This window comes from Antechinus flavipes, chromosome 4 (genome assembly GCF_016432865.1).
Source record: "Antechinus flavipes isolate AdamAnt ecotype Samford, QLD, Australia chromosome 4, AdamAnt_v2, whole genome shotgun sequence".
NCBI classification, from domain to species: Eukaryota; Metazoa; Chordata; class Mammalia; order Dasyuromorphia; family Dasyuridae; genus Antechinus; species Antechinus flavipes.
The window spans coordinates 362,712,912-362,734,839 of record NC_067401.1 but is presented as its reverse complement, the minus strand read 5'-3'; the positions used below and the strand labels follow the sequence as shown (position 1 = coordinate 362,734,839).

General features: G+C 31.9%; 1 protein-coding gene across 1 annotated transcript in view; it reads left to right on the top strand.

Annotated features, from left to right (window-relative positions):
• WDR27 (WD repeat domain 27) overlaps positions 1-21,928 on the top strand; it is a 246,826-nt gene that overhangs the window by 48,711 nt on the left and 176,187 nt on the right. The window contains exons 17-20 of the mRNA XM_051998158.1: positions 2,070-2,159; positions 17,121-17,242; positions 18,666-18,799; positions 20,400-20,497. Of these exons, the coding sequence (XP_051854118.1) occupies positions 2,070-2,159; positions 17,121-17,242; positions 18,666-18,799; positions 20,400-20,497 (444 nt within the window). The remainder of the gene's footprint in view (positions 1-2,069; positions 2,160-17,120; positions 17,243-18,665; positions 18,800-20,399; positions 20,498-21,928) is intronic.

Genomic DNA, 21,928 nt, shown 5'->3' with positions numbered 1-21,928 from the left:
TGTGATATTCTTTGTACCATGAACAGCTTCCTAGCACTGGTAGTTCTGTGGTCTCCCTGTCCTTTGAAATACCTTGCCATGTGAGAGCCTTGCTAATTCTCATAATTATGATACTGTTGGAATGTGTTAATGCAGAATTTTCTCCAAAAGGAATTTTCCTTCATGACTTTGTTTCCTTTCCTTACCCAATAATATTGTACAAAAAACTTTGAATTTTATTCTTTAAGATTTAGTTTTATTAAAAAGCGTTTAGCCATAAAAGGAAACAGAAGGTTTGAGATAATCATGTCATCCATTTCAGCCACAGAATATAGAAAAGTTTGAATACGGCATTTGATAAAAAATTCTCATATTTTTAGATAATTTGATTGCTATCCACTTCTGGTCCTGATTCTGTAATCTAATACTCAGAACTAACAAGATGTAGATTCTTTCTACTTATGCTCTTTCTTCACACATACATTTTTTTTTTTTCATTGTGGGAAAAAGTTAATAATGAGAGAAGGCCGTATGGTCATAGAGCTCAGGGAAGTAGAGCCATTAGATATTTGTGAGAAGCTTCAATTAACTTAGTGTAATTATTTTAATTAGTCTAGATTGAGGAAAATTGGTGATTGATAGTCAGAAATTGATAGGAGAATTGTGTATGTATGTGTGTGTATGTGAATCCTCCTATCTTGTTTTTGTTGGTGCATTTTTTTTGCTGATTTAAAAGTATTTGCCCTTTTCTAGCAACTACTTTTCAAATGTGTTCTTTAGAGGTACTTTATACTGCCATCCCTGATTCTCCTCTTTTTTGATTCTCATAAATATTGATTTTATTTGTTATTGCAATAGCTAAGATGTAGTTTGCAAAAAATTCAGTTCTTTATAGCACACTTACCTATTTGAATGTTGTTAAGAATGAGAATTGGATCCTCTTCTTAAAACTGTTTGCTTTTACCTCAGACCATATATTGGCAAGCCTATCATGTTCCTTGGCTCATTCTTGGTTTGAAAGAAATTCGTATTACCACTACTTATATTTTAAACATTTTGAATCAAGTAAACAAGCATTTATTATTTGCCATGTGTCAAGCATTGTGCTAAGCACTAGAAATGCAAACAAAAGCAGACAGCCTGCACCCTGGAGGAGCTAATATTCTAGATGGGTAAGACAACACAGAAAAACTGGGTTGTGAGCTGGTAGAGGAAGTACAGAGGTGAGAAGTGAAGCATGAAGAAGAATGGAGGTATGATTAACCTGAACACTTTCCTTAAAATGGAGTTTCTGGGAATAGCTAGCCAATTAGAGGAAGAGAAAGCAGAATCCATATTTTCCACTGTCAGAAGGCTAGAGATAAAGTTAACTTTGGGAGTGTTGCGGCATGGTAGAATAAGTTGGAAATCAGGAGTAAAGTCAGTGGAGGTAAATTATATATATAATCACTGTCCTTTCTCCCACTGTGCCTCTTTGCACCAACAACCAAAATACCTTATTTTAAAATTAGTTTATCTGCGGGCTGGTAGATGGCATTGTGGATAAAGCACTGGCCTTGGAGTCATAAGAACTGAATTCAAATCTGACCTTGGGAGCTTAAACATTCTAATTGTGTGACCTTAGGCAAGTCTGATTGCCTAGAAAACTAAAATAATATATTTAAAGCCAGTTCATCCAAAGCTTTTTTTCCTTCCTGAAGATTTAGACTATGTTCTTCAGGAAAATGTACACATTTTGTATGTAGTCAACTTTTTTTTTTTAAAGTCACATTTGATAAAAGTGTGTGTGTGTGTGTGTGTGTGTGTGTGTGTGTGTGTGTGTATTGAAATAGTCGTTTAAGGCTAAAGATCCAGAGTATAAATCAAATGAGTATCTGGGCAAAACTTATTTACTCAGCAAAAAAAAAGTCTCTTTTAGTCTTTTTTTTTTTTTTGAAATGATATTAGAACCATCACTATTTGAAATGTGTTATTTTCATAGTAAAAATTACTTAGCAAAAAAACTTTAAATTTGAATTGTCAGTTTTCATAATGAACACTGATTATATTGCATCAGATGTGACTTGGAACTTTTTTTTTCCTTTTAATAGGAGATGGACTCTATTTGGCTTGTGGTTTAGCTGACCATTTATTGCTAGTTTTCAAATCCAGTCTTACTAGAGTACCGACTGTTTTTCAAGGTAAACGTCACTTAATTCTATGTTCTATGAATTTTAAGTATGGGTTTTGGTTCACTTTTAGATATTCATTTGTAGGTACCAAATTTATTCTCCTCTGAAAATGGTGCTTAAGCTGGTGAGTGGAATGATGAGGTTTACTGACAAACATAGTCATTTTGGGTTAACATTTTGTAATGTGAAACTGTAAATTGTGAAGTTGTTTTGTCCAGTAAGCTGACTTGGCATACATTGAGCACATCATCTTATTTTCAGTTAAAAATATTTTTTCTTATATAGTATATTATAGTCACCATGATGGACATGTTTATTCATAGCTGAAAGAGCAAATATTCAGCATTAAATATATATGTCTTTGGTTATCCTGACAACTCTCTAAAATGTATTAAAGAAAAGTTTTATGTTAAATATAAAGCACTCATATTTCTTATAATTTCCTAATTAAAATAATTAATAATTTTTCCTGTTAGTATGAAGATATTTTAAAATTGATTTTTAATAGAACATTTTAATTTAACAGGCTATTTCATTTTTATCAGAATAATTTTAAAATCATAATTGAAAGAATATCATGCTGTTTCTGCTTTGTGACTTTGTAAAACAAAAATTAATAGTTTCTGTATTGTGTTAACTGTCCTATTCAATAAACTTTAGTGACTCACTATTGCTTCTATCAAATAGTGAGTGGAATATACACTTAAGTTTTCTTTACAACTTAGATTTATCATTATGAATTATCATTATGTATTATGTATTATACTCTAATATAAATGGACTTTAAGACCTGTGAGTTTCATGTGTTCTCTAGTCTTGGGACTACTTTCTTCCATATGTGTAAATGAGTGTGATATAGACTTTTTGGGTGGATGTTTAAAACAACTCTTCTTATTAACATCACTCAGTATATGGTGGTTGTCCTTCATTCTTCAAGAGGATCAAAATGATATCACCATGTTGTAATCAAGGTACAGTGTGTCAGACTGTGCCTGATCAGATCACTAATTCAGAAGGGTACATCACCAGTTGGCAAAAATATTTCATATGAATACTTGGAGTTGAGATGTCTCTAATATTTCATGTTTCTTTTGAGCTATTGCAATTCTCTCATAGACCTTCTCTCATAGAGTACAATGTCTTATTTGATTTGGGCACATCATTTTGGGTGATCCCTTGGCAGTATCTCTCACCTTACACAATTGAAAGTTTTTTTGGGAGATCGTCAGTGTGTCCTTGTTACATTCCTTCTGACCTCCATGTGGGTGCTTGCTTTATGTGAGTTCTCTGTAAAATAGTCTTTTAGGGAAATATATGTTTGTCATTTAGACAATGTAGCCAGTTCATCAGAGTTGTTCTCTCTGCAATGGAGTTTAAATATTTGGCAGTTCAGCTTGAGGAAGATTCTTAATGTCTGGTACCTTAACTTAAATCTTTTTAAGATGATTCAAATGGAAAAGATTCAGTTTTCTGGTATGGTGCTGGTATACTGTTCAGATTGAAATCAGCACAGCCACTCTGTAGGCCTTCAGTTTGGTAGGCAGCTTAATACCTCTTCCACTCTTTCCTTTTGAGTCTGCCAAACACTAAGCTAGCTCTGGCAATGTATGTGTCAATCCCATCATTTGTGTATGCATTCCTGGAAAGTAAGCTGCTAAGGTAAATGAATTTATTCACAGTATTCAGAATTTCTTCATTTGCTGTAACCAATCATTCCACATATGGGTAGTGTACTGGCTATTGGAGAACCAGTATTTTCTTGGTGCTAATTGTTAGACCAAAATTAGCAAAAAATAGAGAATCTTTCTTGCATCTCAGTTTCAGAGAGTTCACTGAATGTAGTCAACTGCAAACAAAAAATCATGCACCAATTCTCCCTCCATTTTAGTCTTGGCTTATAGCCCTTTCAAGTTAAATAACTTATCATTATTGTGGTAGTTGACCTTGATGCCATTTTCATCCTTTGAAGATATCTGACTACATTGCTGAAAATATACTAAAAAACATAGGAGGAAGCACATAACCTTTCTTCATTCCATTGAGAACTGGGAAAACTCAAGAGTGTCATCCATTGTATAAAGCTTGGGTAAACATGACATCATGAAATTGACATATTGATGAAGTTCTCTGGGCAATCAAATTTTGTCATAATTTTCCATAAGCTTTCATGACTGAAAGTTTCAAAACTTTTGTCAGATCCTGTATCAGTTTATTCCTTGGTCCTTTCTGATGCCACACTGGCTATCAGGTAGATGACTGTCTTTAATGTGAAGTATTAGTCTATTAAGGAGGACTCCAGAAAGAATTTTGCTAGCAATGACGAAGAGAGAAAAGACTCCTCCTTTTCTATAGCATTCACCCATGATTGTCACAAGACATTATAGAGATGGACAATGAGTGCATTCTTAAACTCCTGGGGGATGATCTTCTCTTGCCATTTAACCTGAAAAATTTCAGTGAGGTTTTTGTATGAACAATGGACACCCTGCCTTATAAATTTCAACTGGAATAGCACCAGCCCTATGTGCTTTTCCACATAAGAGGAACCCAATGGCATTCAAAATTTCTTGACTTAGAAATTTGGCTAGAGAGATACTGACTTCAGCATTGATTGATGGTGATCTGTTAAAAACACCATGGAAATGTTCATTTAGCCTATGTCCTTATCATTAATCAATGTGACTCCTATCAGCACCAAATAGTTGAGATGCGCTACAGATCTTTGACCCACAAAAAGCCCTCAGGATATCCTAAAAGTATTTCAGAATTTACTATCAGTATAAAACTGAATTTCATCTGTCTTCTCATTGGGCCAAGAATCTTGCAACTCTCTAAGCTTCTCTTACATTTTTGATGGAGTTAAATGCTGCCTTCTTAGAGCAGATGAACTATTCTGCTAGTAGATTCAATGATGCACATTCTAAAAGCTAATTAAGAGTGACAAAATAGAGGCTAAATAAATCTTTGTTGAATATATATATATATATACATTATATATATATATATATATATTCCCTCTCTGTTTTTATATAGTCTTTAAATAAGAGTTTCTAATTACTGCTACAAAAGCATGATTATGCTACCTTGATTGTAAATTGCCTCCCAGATCCCTAAGAGCTTCAGAAATAGAACACAACTTATGTGACATATTAACATGAAAAGGAGAGAAAAGTACTACTTACCAATTCCTTCGGCAGAAACTCCCTGGGTATCTTTGCTGTGCTTACTTTTCTTAGTCAACCTTTATTGGACAACTTGTGACTGTTGTACTAGTTAGAGTAGGGGAATAAAAGAAAGTTAAAGACTTGAGTGGTTCATGGTTAAATTGCCATTACAAAGTACTTGTAATGATACTTTGTTTACAAAGGAGAGGGCAAGTACAATAATTTTCATTTAACAGATGAAGAAACTGAGGCTTAGAAAATGATATTAAATAACTCTAAATAGTTGGCAGCAAAACAAGAACTTTATTATCTTAATATAGGTTCCTTCTCTCCCAGGTTATTGATCATACTGGTGAATCATAAATCCATGAAACAACTGAAAAGCACAGAAATCTGTAACAGATGCCTAGTAAACATAATTAATTTAGTATAAGAAAGCAAATATTGCCAAATGCCTATTCATTTTCATTTAAATGTCTTAAAAACAAAAATTTTATGAAATAATTTATCTTCTTTATCATTATTCATATATCACCACATACATATATGTGTACATATGCATATATGCATATGTATATGAGATGCATTATTTTCCAAGAAGCCTCATTTCCTATAGCAGCATTTTGTTTATTTATTGCATTTTCGTAGTTTTATTTTGTTCATTGGTCTATTGATTTTACTTAGTTTCACAAAAATAATAATAATATGAAAATTACACAAGAGGGCAGCAGAGGTATTTGAAATACTTTGAAGTTAGATTAATTTTAGTTTCAGATTTTCTGAAGGACTCGGACCTCTTTATGTCCTAAATTATGTACTTTATCATAATTTGTAATTATTTTTCCATTTTGATTTTGATTTTCCTGATAAATGTAATTGATTGCATTAGGACAGGAGCATAACAAGGAATCTTTTTAATATATTCTTTTAAATGTAATATTCTTTTTAATGTCTTTTAAATTTAATGTCATTTAATCAGTCCCAATGCATTTTTAAAGTACCACTATTCTAAGTGATAGAGATACAAAGGCTTAACCCTCTTTCCCAAAAGAAACAAACAAAACTCCCCAAACACTCCCTATTCTCAAGGATTTCACAAAACTAATGAAAGAACATGAAAAACAATTATCTGTGTGTATGTATACATCACATACATATACATGTAAAATAAATGAGTAAATCTCAAAGAAAAGCTACTAATAAGGAGGACTGAAAAAGTTTCTTGCAGAAAGTGGACTTCATCTGGGAATTAAAGAAAGTCATTTAGATTTTACTCTCTTTAGAATAGGAATCCCTAGTTAATAATTACAAAATGATGCTGTGGGGAGTAAAATTTATTTTAATTTCAGCTATTGAAAGAAGTAGATTGGAATTTGTTTTAAAAAGTTTTTTTTTAAATTAAATTAACATTAATTTAAAATTTCCTTTCAATAAATATAAGTAAACAAAGAGAATGGAATAACCACTTTTCCTCAATGAAAGAACAAAACTTTCTCCAAATTCTATGTTATTAAAAGAAAAAATTAAGAATATTGTGTCATAGAATCTCTGAATTATAAAAGTCATTAGAAACTATGCAGTCTATCTGACCAAGATCCTCTACTCATAATATCCTAGATAAGTGGATATTTAGTTTACTTGAAGATCTCTAGGCACAAGGAATTCTCTAATATTTCTTCTATTTTTTTGATAGCCTTAATTATTTGGAACTTAGGCATTGAGAGAGACAAGTAGTCATTACAACAATATGGTTAATCTTATAGACTATAGGAAATGACTTGGGAGTCATTTATCAATCATTTGCTGGTATGTGGGCTAATTAGAGCAATAATAAATATCAACACCAAATTAGAAAAAAGAGATAAGATGACATTCATATGTGATTGCCTTTGCCTGATATTTAGACATATGTTGATTCTAAAAATGTAATATAAATAAAAAGCAAGGCATTGTTTTTGCCTATTATAATTTATTAGGAAAGTTTAACTCCTTTAACATAGTTGCCACAACAGAGACTGAAAGAGAGCTTAAGTTATCTCAGTCAACATTAGATCTTGCAGAGTGTCAAGTCCTAAAAACCCAGAGCTACATTACAGGGCCAGTTCATTACAAAACATTAGTGAGCATCTTAACCTTGAAATAAAATAAAAATAAGCCTGCCTTAATTTTTATGTTAGATCCCCCCTAAACCAGGTTCCTCCTCCCAATATTCAATTTTTTTTTTAAAGGTGGCTAAGTGGTACAGTGGATAAAATACTGGGTGTGAAGTCAGGAAGACTCATCTTCATGAATTCAAATCTGGCCTTAGATACTTATTAGCAGTATCACCCTTGGAAAGTCACTTAACCCTGTTAGCCTCTGTTTTTCATTTGTAAAATGAGCCAGAGAAGGAAAAGGCAAATTGTTATAGTATCTTTGCCAAGAAAACCCCAAATGGTATCATAAAGAGTCAGACACAACCAAAAGGACTGAACAATAACAGAAAAAACCAACCAAAAGTTGAATAATAAATGGTCATGGATTTTCCAGCATTATATATGAAATCTGATTTCATCACTCTAATTGACAGTGGATCATGGAGTTAGACTATTAATAAGAAAATACTAGATGTTGATTAAAAAAATGCCATTTTAGAAGATGAACTTTAGAGGTGTGATTGCACATCATTAAGAACATACCAAAAAAATCTGTGCCAAAGATGATCCAGTTGTAAAAGTCTCAAAGATTCATTTTCAAAGTTTCTAAAATAGAAACATGTCCAAAGAATGGGGGAAAAGATTGAATAGTATTACTTTAAAGAGGTGAAAAGTTACTTATACATAGATTAACTATTTTGCCCAAGATTTTTAGGAGAAAGGCCTAATTATGTATTTGAAGGTATTAAAAAATTCTGAGCATATATATATATATATATATATATATATCTTTCCCAACACTTTACCCAATTCTGGACATTTTGATAAAGACATTATATATATGAAACCATTGAATACATATTTCCATGTATCAATTTTTCTTCCCTCGGTAGATAGTTTCTTTCTTCATCTGTCCTTTGTGGTTGGTTTGAATATTCATATTTTTCAGAATAGTTTAGTTATGCATATTTACTTTTCAAGCAATATTGTTGTTATTGAGTACAACATTCTCTTGGTTCTGCTTGTTTCATTCTTCATTAATTTATGCAAATCTTTCTGTTTCTCTAAAATCAATCTACTCATCATTTTTTTAACCAGCACAATATTTTATTATAATCATGTATCAGAACTTATTTAGCCATTCCCCAATTCATTGATATTCTCTTAATTTCATTCTTTGTCACCACAAAGAGAGCTGCTATATTTCAGAACATAAAGATGTTTTTTCTTTTTCTTTGACCACCTTGGAAAACAAATGAAATAGTGATATTGTTGGGTCAAAGAATACATAGAGTCTTATGATTTTTGAGATATCATTTCAGATTGTTCCCTAATGTTTGTATCAGTTCACAATTTTACCAACAGTGTGTCCCAACTTTAGTGTCTCAATTTTTTCATGTCTCCTCTGGCTAAAATGATAGAATGGAGAGATGACAAATGTCAATCTGTTATGTGTGAGATGGAATCTCAAAATTATTTTAATTTTCATTTATCTAATCGACGATTTAGAACAGTTTTTCCTACATAACTATATATACCTTTGATTTCATCTTCCAAAAACTGCCTGTACATATCCTTTGACCATTTATCGATTGAGGAATGACATATTATAAATTTGATGAAGTTCTCTCTATATTTGATATGAATCCTTAAGAAACTGTCTATAAATCCCCCCCTCTCAAATTTCTGCTTCCTTTTAGTCTTGGCTAATTGGTTTTATTTGTAAACAACCTTTTAATTTAAAATAATCAAAATTATCTTATTTACCTCTTATAATGCTCTCTATCTCTTGTTTATTCATAAATTATTCTCCTATCCATAAATCTGATAGGTAATATATTCCATGATCTTCCACTCTTTTATGGCTAGATTATGTGTCCATTTTGACCTTATCTTGATAAATAGTATAGGATATTGTTCTATAACTCATTTTTTTCTAGACTGCTTTCCAGTTTTCTCATCTTTTTTTTTTTTTTTTGCCAAATAGTAAATTCTTATCCCGAAAACTTGTCTTTATATTTATCAAACACAAGTTATTAGAATCATTTAATACTTTACATTGTATACCTATTTTATTTTAGTAAACCACCATTGAATGATTTAGTCAATGCCAGATAGTTTTCATAATTATCATTTTATAACATAATTTAAGACTTGATATTGCTGGACTTCCTTTCTTTATGTTAAAAAATTCCATTGATATTCTTAAACTTTTATTCTTCCAAATTAATTTTGTTATTATTATTATTATTATTTTTACAATTCAAAAGATATTTCTTTTTTGGGGGGTGGAGGGGTAATTTAATTGAATGGTACTGAATAAGTTGAGTAGTTTAGGAATAAGTTGAGTAGTTTAGGTATAACTCAGATTTTTATTATATTGGGTCAGCCCATCCATGAACAATGAATATTTCTCCAAATATTGATATTTGACTTTATTTGTATAAAAAAGGTATTTATATAGTTCCTGGGTTTGTCTTGGCAAGTATATTCTCCGATATATCATCTATATCTATTTTAAATGAAACACTATCTCTTCTTGCAGGGCTTTGATAGTGATATGTAAAAATACTGTTAATTTATATAATTTTATTTTATATCCTTTTCCTTTGCTAAAGTTAACTTTTAAATTAGCTTTTTAGTTGAATATTTAAGATTTTCCAAGTATACCATAATATTGTCTGCAAAAAGATAAATAACTCCATCTTAGAAAAAGAAACTGACTAAACCATTAATGACTCCCTAAGAAAAAATCTTCAGGGCCAGATTTATTTACAAGTGAATTCCACCAAACATTTAAAGAATAATAATATTCCACTATTATACAAACTATTTGGAAAAATAGGCAAAGAAGGAGCTCTACCAAATTTCTTTTATGACACAAATGCTAATATTTAAATCAGGAAGAGCTGGAATAGAGAGAGAAAATCATAAACCTAATGAATAACAGTGCAAAAATTTTAAATAAAATATTATCAAAAAGATTATAGCAATTTTATCACCAGGATCATACACTATGACCAATGGCATTTTTGCCAGGAATGCAGGTTGGTTCAATATTAGGAAAAGTATTAGAACAACTGACCATGTTAAGAACAAAACTAATAGAAATCCTATGATTATTTCAGTGATGCAGAAAAAGCGCTTGACAAAATATAGCACCCATTCTTATTAAAAACTACTCGAGTGTGTAGGAAAAAGAGTATCTATCTGAAACCATCAACATATATCTGCAATGGAAATAAGCTAGAAAGCCTTCCTAGTAAGATCAGGGATAAAAGAAAGATGTCCATTATAAACACTATTATTCAATATTATTCTAGCTGTAGTAATATGAAAAGAAACAGAAATTGAAGGGATTAAAATAGGAAATAAGGAAACAAAACTGTTTCCAGATGATATGATGGTAGTTTTAAAATTAGTATCATATATTTTTACTGATTACTGCTTATTAGCCCAATTTTAGATCTTGACATGTTATTTCCTAATAATTCCTACTTTAAAAAATATTCTGCCAAATGAAGATCATCATATCTATAAATTCTATAAATACATATCTATAAATCTTCCTTCTGAACTACAGTTCAGCATTGTCCACTGTCTATTGGATATTTTACAATTGAATGTTGTGAATACAACATATCTAAAAAATAATTTGTCTTTCTCCCCAAACCTAGTTCTATCCTATATTTCTCTATAATTGTAGAAGAAATCATCATTCTCTCAATCACCCATAATTACAACTTCAATGTCATCTCTGATGCCTCACACTCTGATGCATATTTATTCATTTGTTAAACTTATTTGTTTCTTTCTTCACAATATCTCTAATATGATATCTTTCCAAGTCATATAGCCACTATCCTATTTCAAGAGATCTCTTCATCTTTCATCTAAACTTCTGCAGTAACCATTTAACTGGTCTCCCATCCTTCATTTCTAACCATTTTAATAATAGCTGCCAAAATGGTTTTTCTAAAACAGTTCTTTATCACACTTCTTATTCAATAAATTCCAGTTTACCTCCAGAATCAAGTGTCAAGCCTTTAATCTGGCACTTATAATTCTTTAGACTTCTTCATCTCTCATTACATTTCTAATTTTTCATTATACTCTTTTTTCCCAATGTGATTTCTTCATATTGGTCTACTTGTTCCTTGTGTGCTGTAACATTCAATCCCTTAGCCTTGTGTCTTTGTGCTGACTGTTGCTTGTTCCTGGAATACTTTTCCTCTTCAACTCTGTCTCTTACAAACCTGTTTTCTTTCAAATATTTATGCAAGAAGCCTTTCTTGGGGCTTCCACATTCTTAGAAGTGTCCATTTTAAGGGAACTATCTATCTCTTTTGTCTACTATTTTTTATGTATCTATTTATAAATATATAGAAAAGGGATTAATTATCTCCAACTTGCATTAATGTATTGGTATCCACAGAGCAAGAAAGTCAGTCTAATTGAAATTGTAAGGCATATTAAGGAGTAGAAGCAAGTGGCAGGTGACAGGCAAGTCAAGCTATTGACCCCATCTCTCCTTAAATATAGATGAAAACAGCTCAGGGAACAGGAAACAACTGAATCTATGAGCTTTAGGAATAATAGTGAACTTGAGAATGTGAGATCTTTAAATGTAGGACTATTTTGCTTCTCTTTTTTTTGGTAGACACTTAAATGTTTATTGATTGATTAATGTTGTTCTTTCCTTCTATCCCTTACAGAGGAAGTCTTTGCTTTACTTTCCCAGCTTTCTTCTAAAGAGGAGGCACAGATCTTCAGTATTTACTTAGTCTTTCCAAATCCTCAGCCATGGAAAGAAAGTTGGCTTTTGGAGTCGCCAGATCTGGTATCAAATCCTGGCTGTATCACTTTTTAAAAATTAAATATTTTATTTTTTTTTCCAATTTCCCATAAAAGCCAACTTGAACATTCATTTAAAAAATTGAGTTCCAAATTCTTTCCCTCCCTTCCTCCCTCACCTTTCCCCTCATTGAGAAGGCAAGCAATTTGATTTAATTATACATGCGTAGTCATGCAAACTATATTTCCATATTACTCATGTTGGGAAAGAAAACAGATGCAAAACACAAAAAAACGAGGAAGTAAAAAATAGAATACTTTGATCTGCATCCAGATTCCACCAGTTTTTTCTCTGGAGGTAGATAGCATTTAAAAAAAATCCTATGGAATTGTCTTGGATCTTTGTATTGTTGAGAATAGTTGTCATTCATAGTTGATCATCATACAGTATTGCTATATAACCAGTACAGTGTTCTGGTTCTGCTCACTGTACTTTTCATCAGTTCATTTAAGTCTTTCCAGATTTTTCTGAAAGCATAGAATTCTATCACAATCATATACTAAATCATCCATCCCCCATTTGATAGATATTTCCTCAATCTCCAATTTTAAACGACTACCAAAAAAGCTCCTATAAATACTCTTATACAAATAGGTCCTTTTCCTTTAAAAAAAATCTCTTTGTGATAGACAGTAGTGGTATACACAGTTTTATAGCTTTTTGAGTATAGTTCCATATTGTTTACCAGAATGATCAGATCATTTCACAACAAATAATATTATATTAGTGTCCCAATTTCCTCAATTCCCTCCAACATTTATGATTTCCTTTTTCTGCAGTATTAGTCAATCTGATAGATGTGAGGTGGTACCTCAGAATTATTTTAATTTTCATTTCTCTAATCAATAGTGATTTAGGAATTTTTAAAAATGAGTATAGAGGGGCAACTAGGTGGCACAGTGGATAAAGCATTAGCTCTGAAGTCAGGAGAACCTGAGTTCAAATCTGATCTCAAACACTTAATATTTCTTAGTTATGTGACTCTGGGCAAGTCACTCAACCCCAGTTGCCTCAACAACAACAAAAATGAGAATAGTTAACTTTGATTCCTTTGTCCAAAAACTGCCTCTTTATATCTTTGACCATTTTATCAACTGAGGAATGACATATGTTCTTTTTTATCTTTAAATACAAAATAGAAAAAGAAAAAAATGAAATAGAAAAAAATGTGCATAGTAGAACATGAGTATTCAAAATATGAAACAATAAATTTCCATTTCAAGAAAGCACATATAATAAATAGTACACATTTTATTCAGAACTATCAATCTTTTCTTTGTTACCTACCTTTTAAATTTTCTTTGTTCTCTGCTATGCACTTTTTACTTTACTTTATTCTTTTACCCCTTCTTTCCCCCACCTCTCCCAAGCAGGATGCAGTTAAATGCAGACACACACACATAAACAGATAATCTACAGTCATACACATATATACACATATACATTCATATACATCTATTTGCGGCTGTGCTATGTCTATTTGTCCTCTGTTTCTTATGTCTAACTTATTCTATATTTTTCTAAGTCTACCAACTTATCACTTCCTATATTACAATAATATTATAACTTTATACTGTCTTGCAGGTTTAAATGGCCAAAAATAATATTGATTAATATGGCTCACAAATAGTGAAATTTCTTTTTCTCTTTTTATTGAATCTGCTTTAACTAGCTTTGTCTGAGATAAAAAATTACTGTACCAGCTTTTTTTCTTTTTTCTTATTAATTTATTTTATTAAAAAAACAGAATAAGGAAAAAAAAAACCAAAAAAATGAGTATAAAACAAAACAAAAGAGAACATTGTCATGTATCCAGCATAAGATCAAGGAGGATTCAAAATATGACAACAAATTATCAGCTCAAGAAAGTGTGTGTGTATATGTGTGTTTGTGTGTATGTGTGTGTGTGTGTGTTTGTGTGTATGGATATATATGTTAGTAGAAGAAATTATATTCAAGAATGTCCACTTTTTCCCATTACTTCCTTGTAAATTATTCTTTTGTTCTCTGTTGTACACCTTGTTATTTTATTCCTACCCACCCCCAAACAAGCTATAGTTAAGAAAAGATATATTTGTGCATACATATGTAGATATGTATCAGTTCTATTCCTGATCATCATTATTTTTTCTGTCCCTGATGACTTCTCCATTTTACTACCCACTACCTTGCCTTGCTATTATTTAACTTGTCTCATCTCCAACGCTCCCTCCCTAATCCTTTTTTCTCCCCTCTTTATCCCATTCACATTCATCTATATACCTTTCTATACCTCTCCCTTATTTTTTCCTCCTCTTATTTCTTAATAAAATTAGAATTTTATACTCTTTTATATAATCTCTCTCTTTCTCTCTTATGTATTTTTTCTTCTTCAATCTATCACCTATGCGAGTAGGATTCCAGAACTACCAGTCCTTTCCACCTGTCTAATTCTTCTATGTCAGTTCTTGCTCTCACATCTCATTCATATAACCTAATTACTTTTTCCTTTTCTTACACTGTGTTGCTTTTTAGAATATATTCAGTTCTAACTTAGCCTTTCAAACTACCCAATTACTAATGACAGTCTTAGACATATGGTTTAGATTTCAATGCAGAAAGCATAAACAGTTTATTGAGTTCCTTGAAATTGATATTTCTTTTAGATGTTGGATGTCAAATTTTATATTAAGTTCACGTCTTTTTGCAACAAAATCCTGAAAGCCTTACAATTCATCAAATATCCATTTTCCTCCCCATTCAGGATTATGCTTGCCTTTTTTGGATATGATATTTTCAGCCATAACACTAGTTGTTTTGCTCTTTGATACATGGTATATCAAGATCTGTGATCTTTTAATGTGGCCACTTCCAGGTTTTGGGTGATTCTAATCATGGTTCTGTCATATTTGAATTTTTTTTATTGTTGCTCATATTTCCCTATCTGGGGCTTTTGGAAGTTAACCATGATGATCTTACAGCATTTCCTTGTAGGATGTTGATTGGTGGATTTTATTCTATTCTACTTTCCCCCCCTTGTTCCTGCAGTTTAGGACAATTTTCTTTAATTATTTCTTGTATTATTGTATCAAGATTTTTTTTTTTTCTGATTGTGGTTTTTCAGGTAGTATGATTATTCTTATTTTTTCTTGATCTGTTGTTTTTCTTATGTGATCTCAAATTCTCTTCAATATTTTCATTCTTTATATTTTGTTTTTTATTTCTTGGTTTCTTAGAATTTTGTTGGCTTTTTGTGTCCCAATTCTATTTTTCAAGGAGTCATTTTCTTAAGATTCTGGACCTCCTTTTTTTGTTGACTGACTTTCTTTACATAATTGTGTTTTTCTTAACTTGTTCTTTTTTTTTTTTAAGTTTTTTCTCAATTTCTTTGATTAAAAATTTTTTTTAAAGTTCTTCTATGTATTCTTAAACTGTTGATCATTTGACCTTACTCTTTGGGGTATAAGAGTCTTTTTTTTTTTTTTTTTAATCTCAGTTGCACTGCAGTCTTCCTTATTCCTATAGTAGTTTTCTCTGGTTGTTTTTTTTTTCCCCTTTGCCTGTTCTTTTTGTAGCAGATTGTTGGGGGTACCATCTTTAGTTGTGGGGCATGGGGGATGGTGCCTTTGGCTTCAGGTTCTCCTTCAGTTCTTCTCTCTTTTCTGAAACCCCAAACCAAAAAATTTATGCTAACTAAAATAATAAGTGCCTACAGCCAGCAGTGTTCCTTCCCCATTGTTTCTGCATTTTCTAAAAGTATGCTGGTTCCTTTTTGCCCAGGGCTGAGTTTCAGTTGTACAGTTGGGTCTGACATCCCTTATCAGTAGAGCTTCTTCAATCTTCCCTGGCTCGATACCCAACTCCTCATACTATCTGAGAGGTGAAAGTTCCTTTGGCCAGGGCTGATGCTACCTCTCAACCCAACTAATTCCAGGGTCTGTGCTTTCTGTTTCAATGGAACTAGACTGAAGGTATTTCTACTTTCTTCAGATCTTATCCAGTTGTCCCAGGAGTACCACTGCTGTGCTTCAACTCTTATTTTGTTTTTAACCTTTTACATTTGTCCTGAGACTCAATTTTGTCTTGTTTGTGGTTGAAATCTGGATAGCTTGAAGTTTTCTGACCTACTTCACTATCTTCTCAGAATTCTCTAGACATAATATTCTTATAAATTTGACTCAGTAGTCTCTTTATATGAGAAATGAGACCTTTTCTAGAGGTACTTGCTGTAAATTTTCTCCTTAGTTTTCTACTTTTTTTCTAATTTTGATTTGTATTGGTTTTCTTGTGCAAAATCTTTTTAATTTGATATAATGAAAATTATCTATTCTATATTTTCTAATATTCTCTCTCTTGTTTGGTGCTAAATTTTTCCCTTATGCATAGAGCTGAGAGGTAAACTATTCCATGCTCCCTTCTTTTGCTTGTGGTATCAGTCTTTATGTCTAAATAATGTACTAATTTTGATCTTATCCTAATGATGTGAGATATTGATCTATACCTAGTTTCTGCCTTGCTCTTTTCTAGTTTTCTCATTAATTTTTGCTATATAGTGAGTTTTTGTCCCTAAAATTTAGATCTTTGGGTTTATCAAACACTAAATTACTATGGTCATTTACTATAATATATTATCTATGAATCTGTAAAGTTTTATGTGTTTCACTAAAAAGTCCTAGACAATTGCCAGAAAGTGCTTCTAACTTCATTATTTGTCAATTGACAATGAAATTTTTAGTGCATTACATAAAAATGCTAGGCAAACTGGGACTCTCTTGTTATAAAGTCTAGATGTCAAAAATTGTGTTAAGATGTTTTTGTGCTGTGTTTTTCATTTAAGGTCATAATGCAGCAGTGACTTCAGTTGGCTGGAGTCATGACAGGAAATGGTTAGTTTCTGCTTCAGAAGACAGAACATTGAGAATTTGGTCTGTTAGGACTACAGAATCTACAGTATTTCTGGTAATGAATTATTCATATCTAATACATTCTATCTTTCCAAAGGAAAAGTTTTGTGACCCTTAAACTCTCAACTGTTACAAACACTTCCAAGTTGAAATGCTGTTTAGTTGTTACATAATTTTTAATCTATTAGAAGATAAAAAAAGAGTGCACTAGGGTTAGTTTTGTTTGCATGTATTGAAAATTTGTTGTTTGATTTAAATGTTTACTCATTCATGCTTATGTTCTATACATTGAAGTAGCTATATCTATGAATTACTAATTTATAAACTAAAATTGACAAAATAATTGGAACAAGTTGGGAAGGGAGTAATTTGTGTTAATAATAATATAAATGAATTTGTTTTTCCATGACTGGTATTGTAATACCATTTTATATTTGAGGAAATGTTAATAGTGAAGAAAAAGTTATATTAGAATGCAGCATGTTATGATGAAGAAAAGTCAGTTTTTTAGAGAAAATTGTAGGTGGCCATGTAAAATATAGCTGTAGAAAATAAGGAAACAGATGAATGATATGCAAATTTTGAACCAAAGTAGCAGAATAATGGATGATAAAGCGTTTTGTCCAATATTAGTGTGGCAGTGATCTTTCAAGGTAATAATAAGAAATCAGTTCTTTTTTTTATGAGCCAGGGAAAGTGCTTCAGGAAATAAAGGACATAAAAAAGGGTAAGAAATTTAAAGGTGATTTCACATTTACTTTTTAGTAGACTAAATGCAAAAAAGGGGAAGAAAGAGTAATAAAGAAGAGGATTTGAACAAAAATTTGAATTAGTTTTAAAGAAATGCTTATTTCATAACAAATACTGTGAAGTCTGGGTTAGCTCCCTAGAGGTCTCAGAATTAGCCAGAGTCAGACTAAGCAAAAGTCCTTGGTCTTTAGGGGGAGAAGTGAAGGGGATGGACAAAACTGCCACATGCTCTCCACTGACCGACCTCCTTTCTCCTCCTTCTCCAAAGTGACTCTGGCTTATTTTACTCCATCCCCTAATCTCTCCTACGATTATCTCTATACACCAAAAGTTCAAGCCAGCACAGAATAGTGAGAAGGGCCATTTTTCCAAGCATACGCTAATAGAGTATTGCTCAATAGGTAATTAGCCTTTAGTGCTTGGTTGTCTGATTCCAGTGTACCTATTGAGAGTTTCAACCCTTTACAAAATACTTTATTGTGAAGTTTCTTATATTAGACAACAGAAAAGTCTGAAAATTAAAACATTTACTTTTAGGAGTAGTAGTAAGAATTACATATTTTTATTTATGGGGAAATATCATAATTTTTATTCAACAAATTATGTTTATAAACTTGGTTGGATTTCAAGTTGGAGGTTAAAATGAAACATCAAATATTTATAACAATGTTTGTTGCTATTATAATGGTTTGGTTATTTGAGAAATAATTCCAACTTGTGCATTTCAGGACAAGGACATGTTAAGCAAACCTATACGAGTCACACAATTTTATTATATGGATGCTTTTATATTGCTATCTTCTGGATCTGAATTTCACCTATTAAAATATTATATCGACACACAAAAAGATGAGCTCAAAAGGTAGGCAAAATTATTTTTCATGAATTTTAAATGTATCTAACTGATTAATGAATCCTGCTTCCATATTTATCCTTTTATTTTGTTTCTGTCTCTTTGCTTTGTTTGCCTTCTTTCCTCCAGTTTTCCCATTGTTCTCTTTCTCTTTTTTTAAAAAAAATTACTTGACCCAAATAACCACTAGTTACTGTGATAAATTTTATTTTTCTCATATATCTCCATTTCTCTTCTATTCCCTACTTCCTTAATATTTTATGTGGGTAAATTCGACCTGGCAATTCAACAAATATAGGCTGGGTGGTTTCTTATTTCGGAAAGATGAGACTGATTTAATTGGTTGTGGAAATTCCTGGCAGAGGACATTCCCTCTATTAATGCAGGTTGGCATCTTCTCTGCACCTTATGATTTTGGAGAGAGAGTATCAGGCAGCAGAGATACTGGCAGATTAAATGACTTGTTCAAGTTTATAGTGCCAGCATGTGTAAAATATGATATTTGAATATATATTTTGGCTATGAGGCCATCTCTTTCCACTATGTAAGCTGTTTCTCATATCTAGCTTTTATAAACCATACAGAATGAATTTTAGCAGATAAATCCTATTATAGCAAAAATATAATTTTAGCTATTTTCAGTTTTCAATAGATGGCTGACAGCAACTCAGCTTTCATGATCCATTTTCAGTAACTTCTCTACAGCCATGTAGTCATTTTACTTTATAATAAAAGTTTCTGATTAATTTAGAGAGGTAGAATGTTATATAGAGTGCTCTTCTTACACTAAGGAAAACTGCAACTTAGTCTGTGGCATTTTAAAGTTGTGTGATCATAGACACACCACTTAAACTCTGAGCTTCCTACATTGCCTTGTGTTGCTGCTACATATTTTATATTTAACTTTCTTACATATTTTATGTTTGACTTTCTACATACAATTGACCACACTCTCAAACCTCCCCCCAAAATGTTAAGATCCTTCATAGCAGGGGCAGTTTTGCTTTGTCTTTTTATCCCCAGGACTTGGCATAGTGTAAGAAATATCATAGATGATTAACAAATCTGCTAAATGGATAAATTAATTAATTGAGTAAGTGAAAGAAAATTGATCATTAGCTGATGAAAGTTTTCAACCATTCAAAGTAATGGAGTTATTAACATTTAAGAGGGGTTATATCTCAATTTTTTGTGTTTGTGCCCACACCATTAAGATTATAGATTCTTGAAGTATGAAAATATGTGTGGTCTAAAAATAAGATTGACACAGGAAATATGCTTGCTCTTCCTCAGAAGTTCCCTTCTTGGCCAATGAAGCCACTAATGGCAGTGTAATCGTAGAATAAGATCATTTCTCACTTATGTTGCTGTGCTTAGAAGTGTGAAACTTCCGCTATTCTATTTCAATTTAGTACATGTTTTTGGTATCTGTAACTCAGTAATCTTTCCAACAAATAGAAAGGCAGTCTAGCATTTACTATTATCTATTTGGTGATGAATAGTAGTAGCCTTTGTACTTATATTAAAGTAATGTGTAACCATTGGGATTTGGACTTAATGAAAGATATCAATAATATGGGTTAACTGGAAATACTATTTTCTTTTGCAGATATAAACAAAAGAACAAATCCAAAATTGTCAAGACATTTTCTATGACATCAACTGTAGAGATTACCAGTCTTTCGGCCATAAATGATTTCTATTCTTGTATCCTTGAATTATGTATATATGCGCTTCTAGCCTTTTGAGTTTTCTACTAGGGTTTCAGGCTTAGTTTTTTGACTGAAGTTGTAGTTGCATAGGAATAATTATTAAATCCATTCCACTGACTCCAAAGATTCTATCCAACATTGATCAGAGGTCATTTTTTCATAACAGTAATGGATTAGTTTCATAGGCACCATGGTTAAAAAAGTTAGATGGTCAAAAAAGACTATGTGAGAAGTATTGAAAAATATATTCTCAAAGACACATATGCCTATAAAAGGAACAAGGCCACTGTATAGCAAATGGGAGGGATAGAAAATAGAAAGTCCCATTGTTGTATTCCCTGAATACTAAATGGACCAGAGGACGGCTTCTGCAATATTGAGAGGATCCTTTATGGATGAATGAATTTATAAGTAAAATTTATGAAAGGATATAGATAGAAATCCTAATGAATCTCAAAATCTCCAATTTTGACTGGACTTAGTCCAGTAAGTTTGTTGTATACTTACTTGATCAAGAATTCCTTTACAATGGGAGGGAGAAAGGAACAAGGGAAGGGAACAAACATTTATCGTTATTTATTTATTTTATTTTGCGTAAAAATATTTTATTTTATTTTATAATAACTTTATATTGACAGAATCCATGCAGGGTAATTTTTTTTTACAACATTATCCATTGCACTCGCTTCTGTTCTGATTTTTCTCCTCTCTCCCTCCACCCCCTCCCCTAGATGGCAAGCAGTCCTATATATGTTAGATACTTTGCAGTATATCCTAGATACAATATATGTTTGCAGAACCGAACAGTTCTCTTCTTGCACAGGGAGAATTGGATTCAGAAGGTAAAAATAACCCGGGAAGAAAAACAAAAATGCAGATAGTTCACATTCGTTTCCCAGTGTTCTTTCTTTGGGTGTAGCTGTATCTGTCCATCATTTATCAATTGAAACTGAGTTAGGTCTCTTTGTCAAAGAAATCCACTTCCATCAGAATACATCCTCATATAATATCGTTGTCGAAGTGTATAATGATCTCCTGGTTCTGCTCATTTCACTTAGCATCAGTTCATGTAAGTCTCGCCAGTCCTCTCTGTATTCATCCTGCTGCCATTTCTTACAGAACAATAATATTCCATAACATTCATATACCACAATTTACCCAGCCATTCTCCAATTGATGGGCATCCATTCAATTTCCAGTTTCTTGCCACTACAAACAGGGCTGCCACAAACATTTTGGCACATACAGGTCCCTTTCCCTTCTTTAGTATCTCTTTGGCGTATAAGCCCAGTAGTAGCACTGCTGGATCAAAGGGTATGCACAGTTTGATAACTTTTTGGGAATAATTTCAGATTGCTCTCCAGAATGGTTGGATTCATTCACAACTCCACCAACAATGCATTAGTGTCCCCGTTTTCCCTCATCC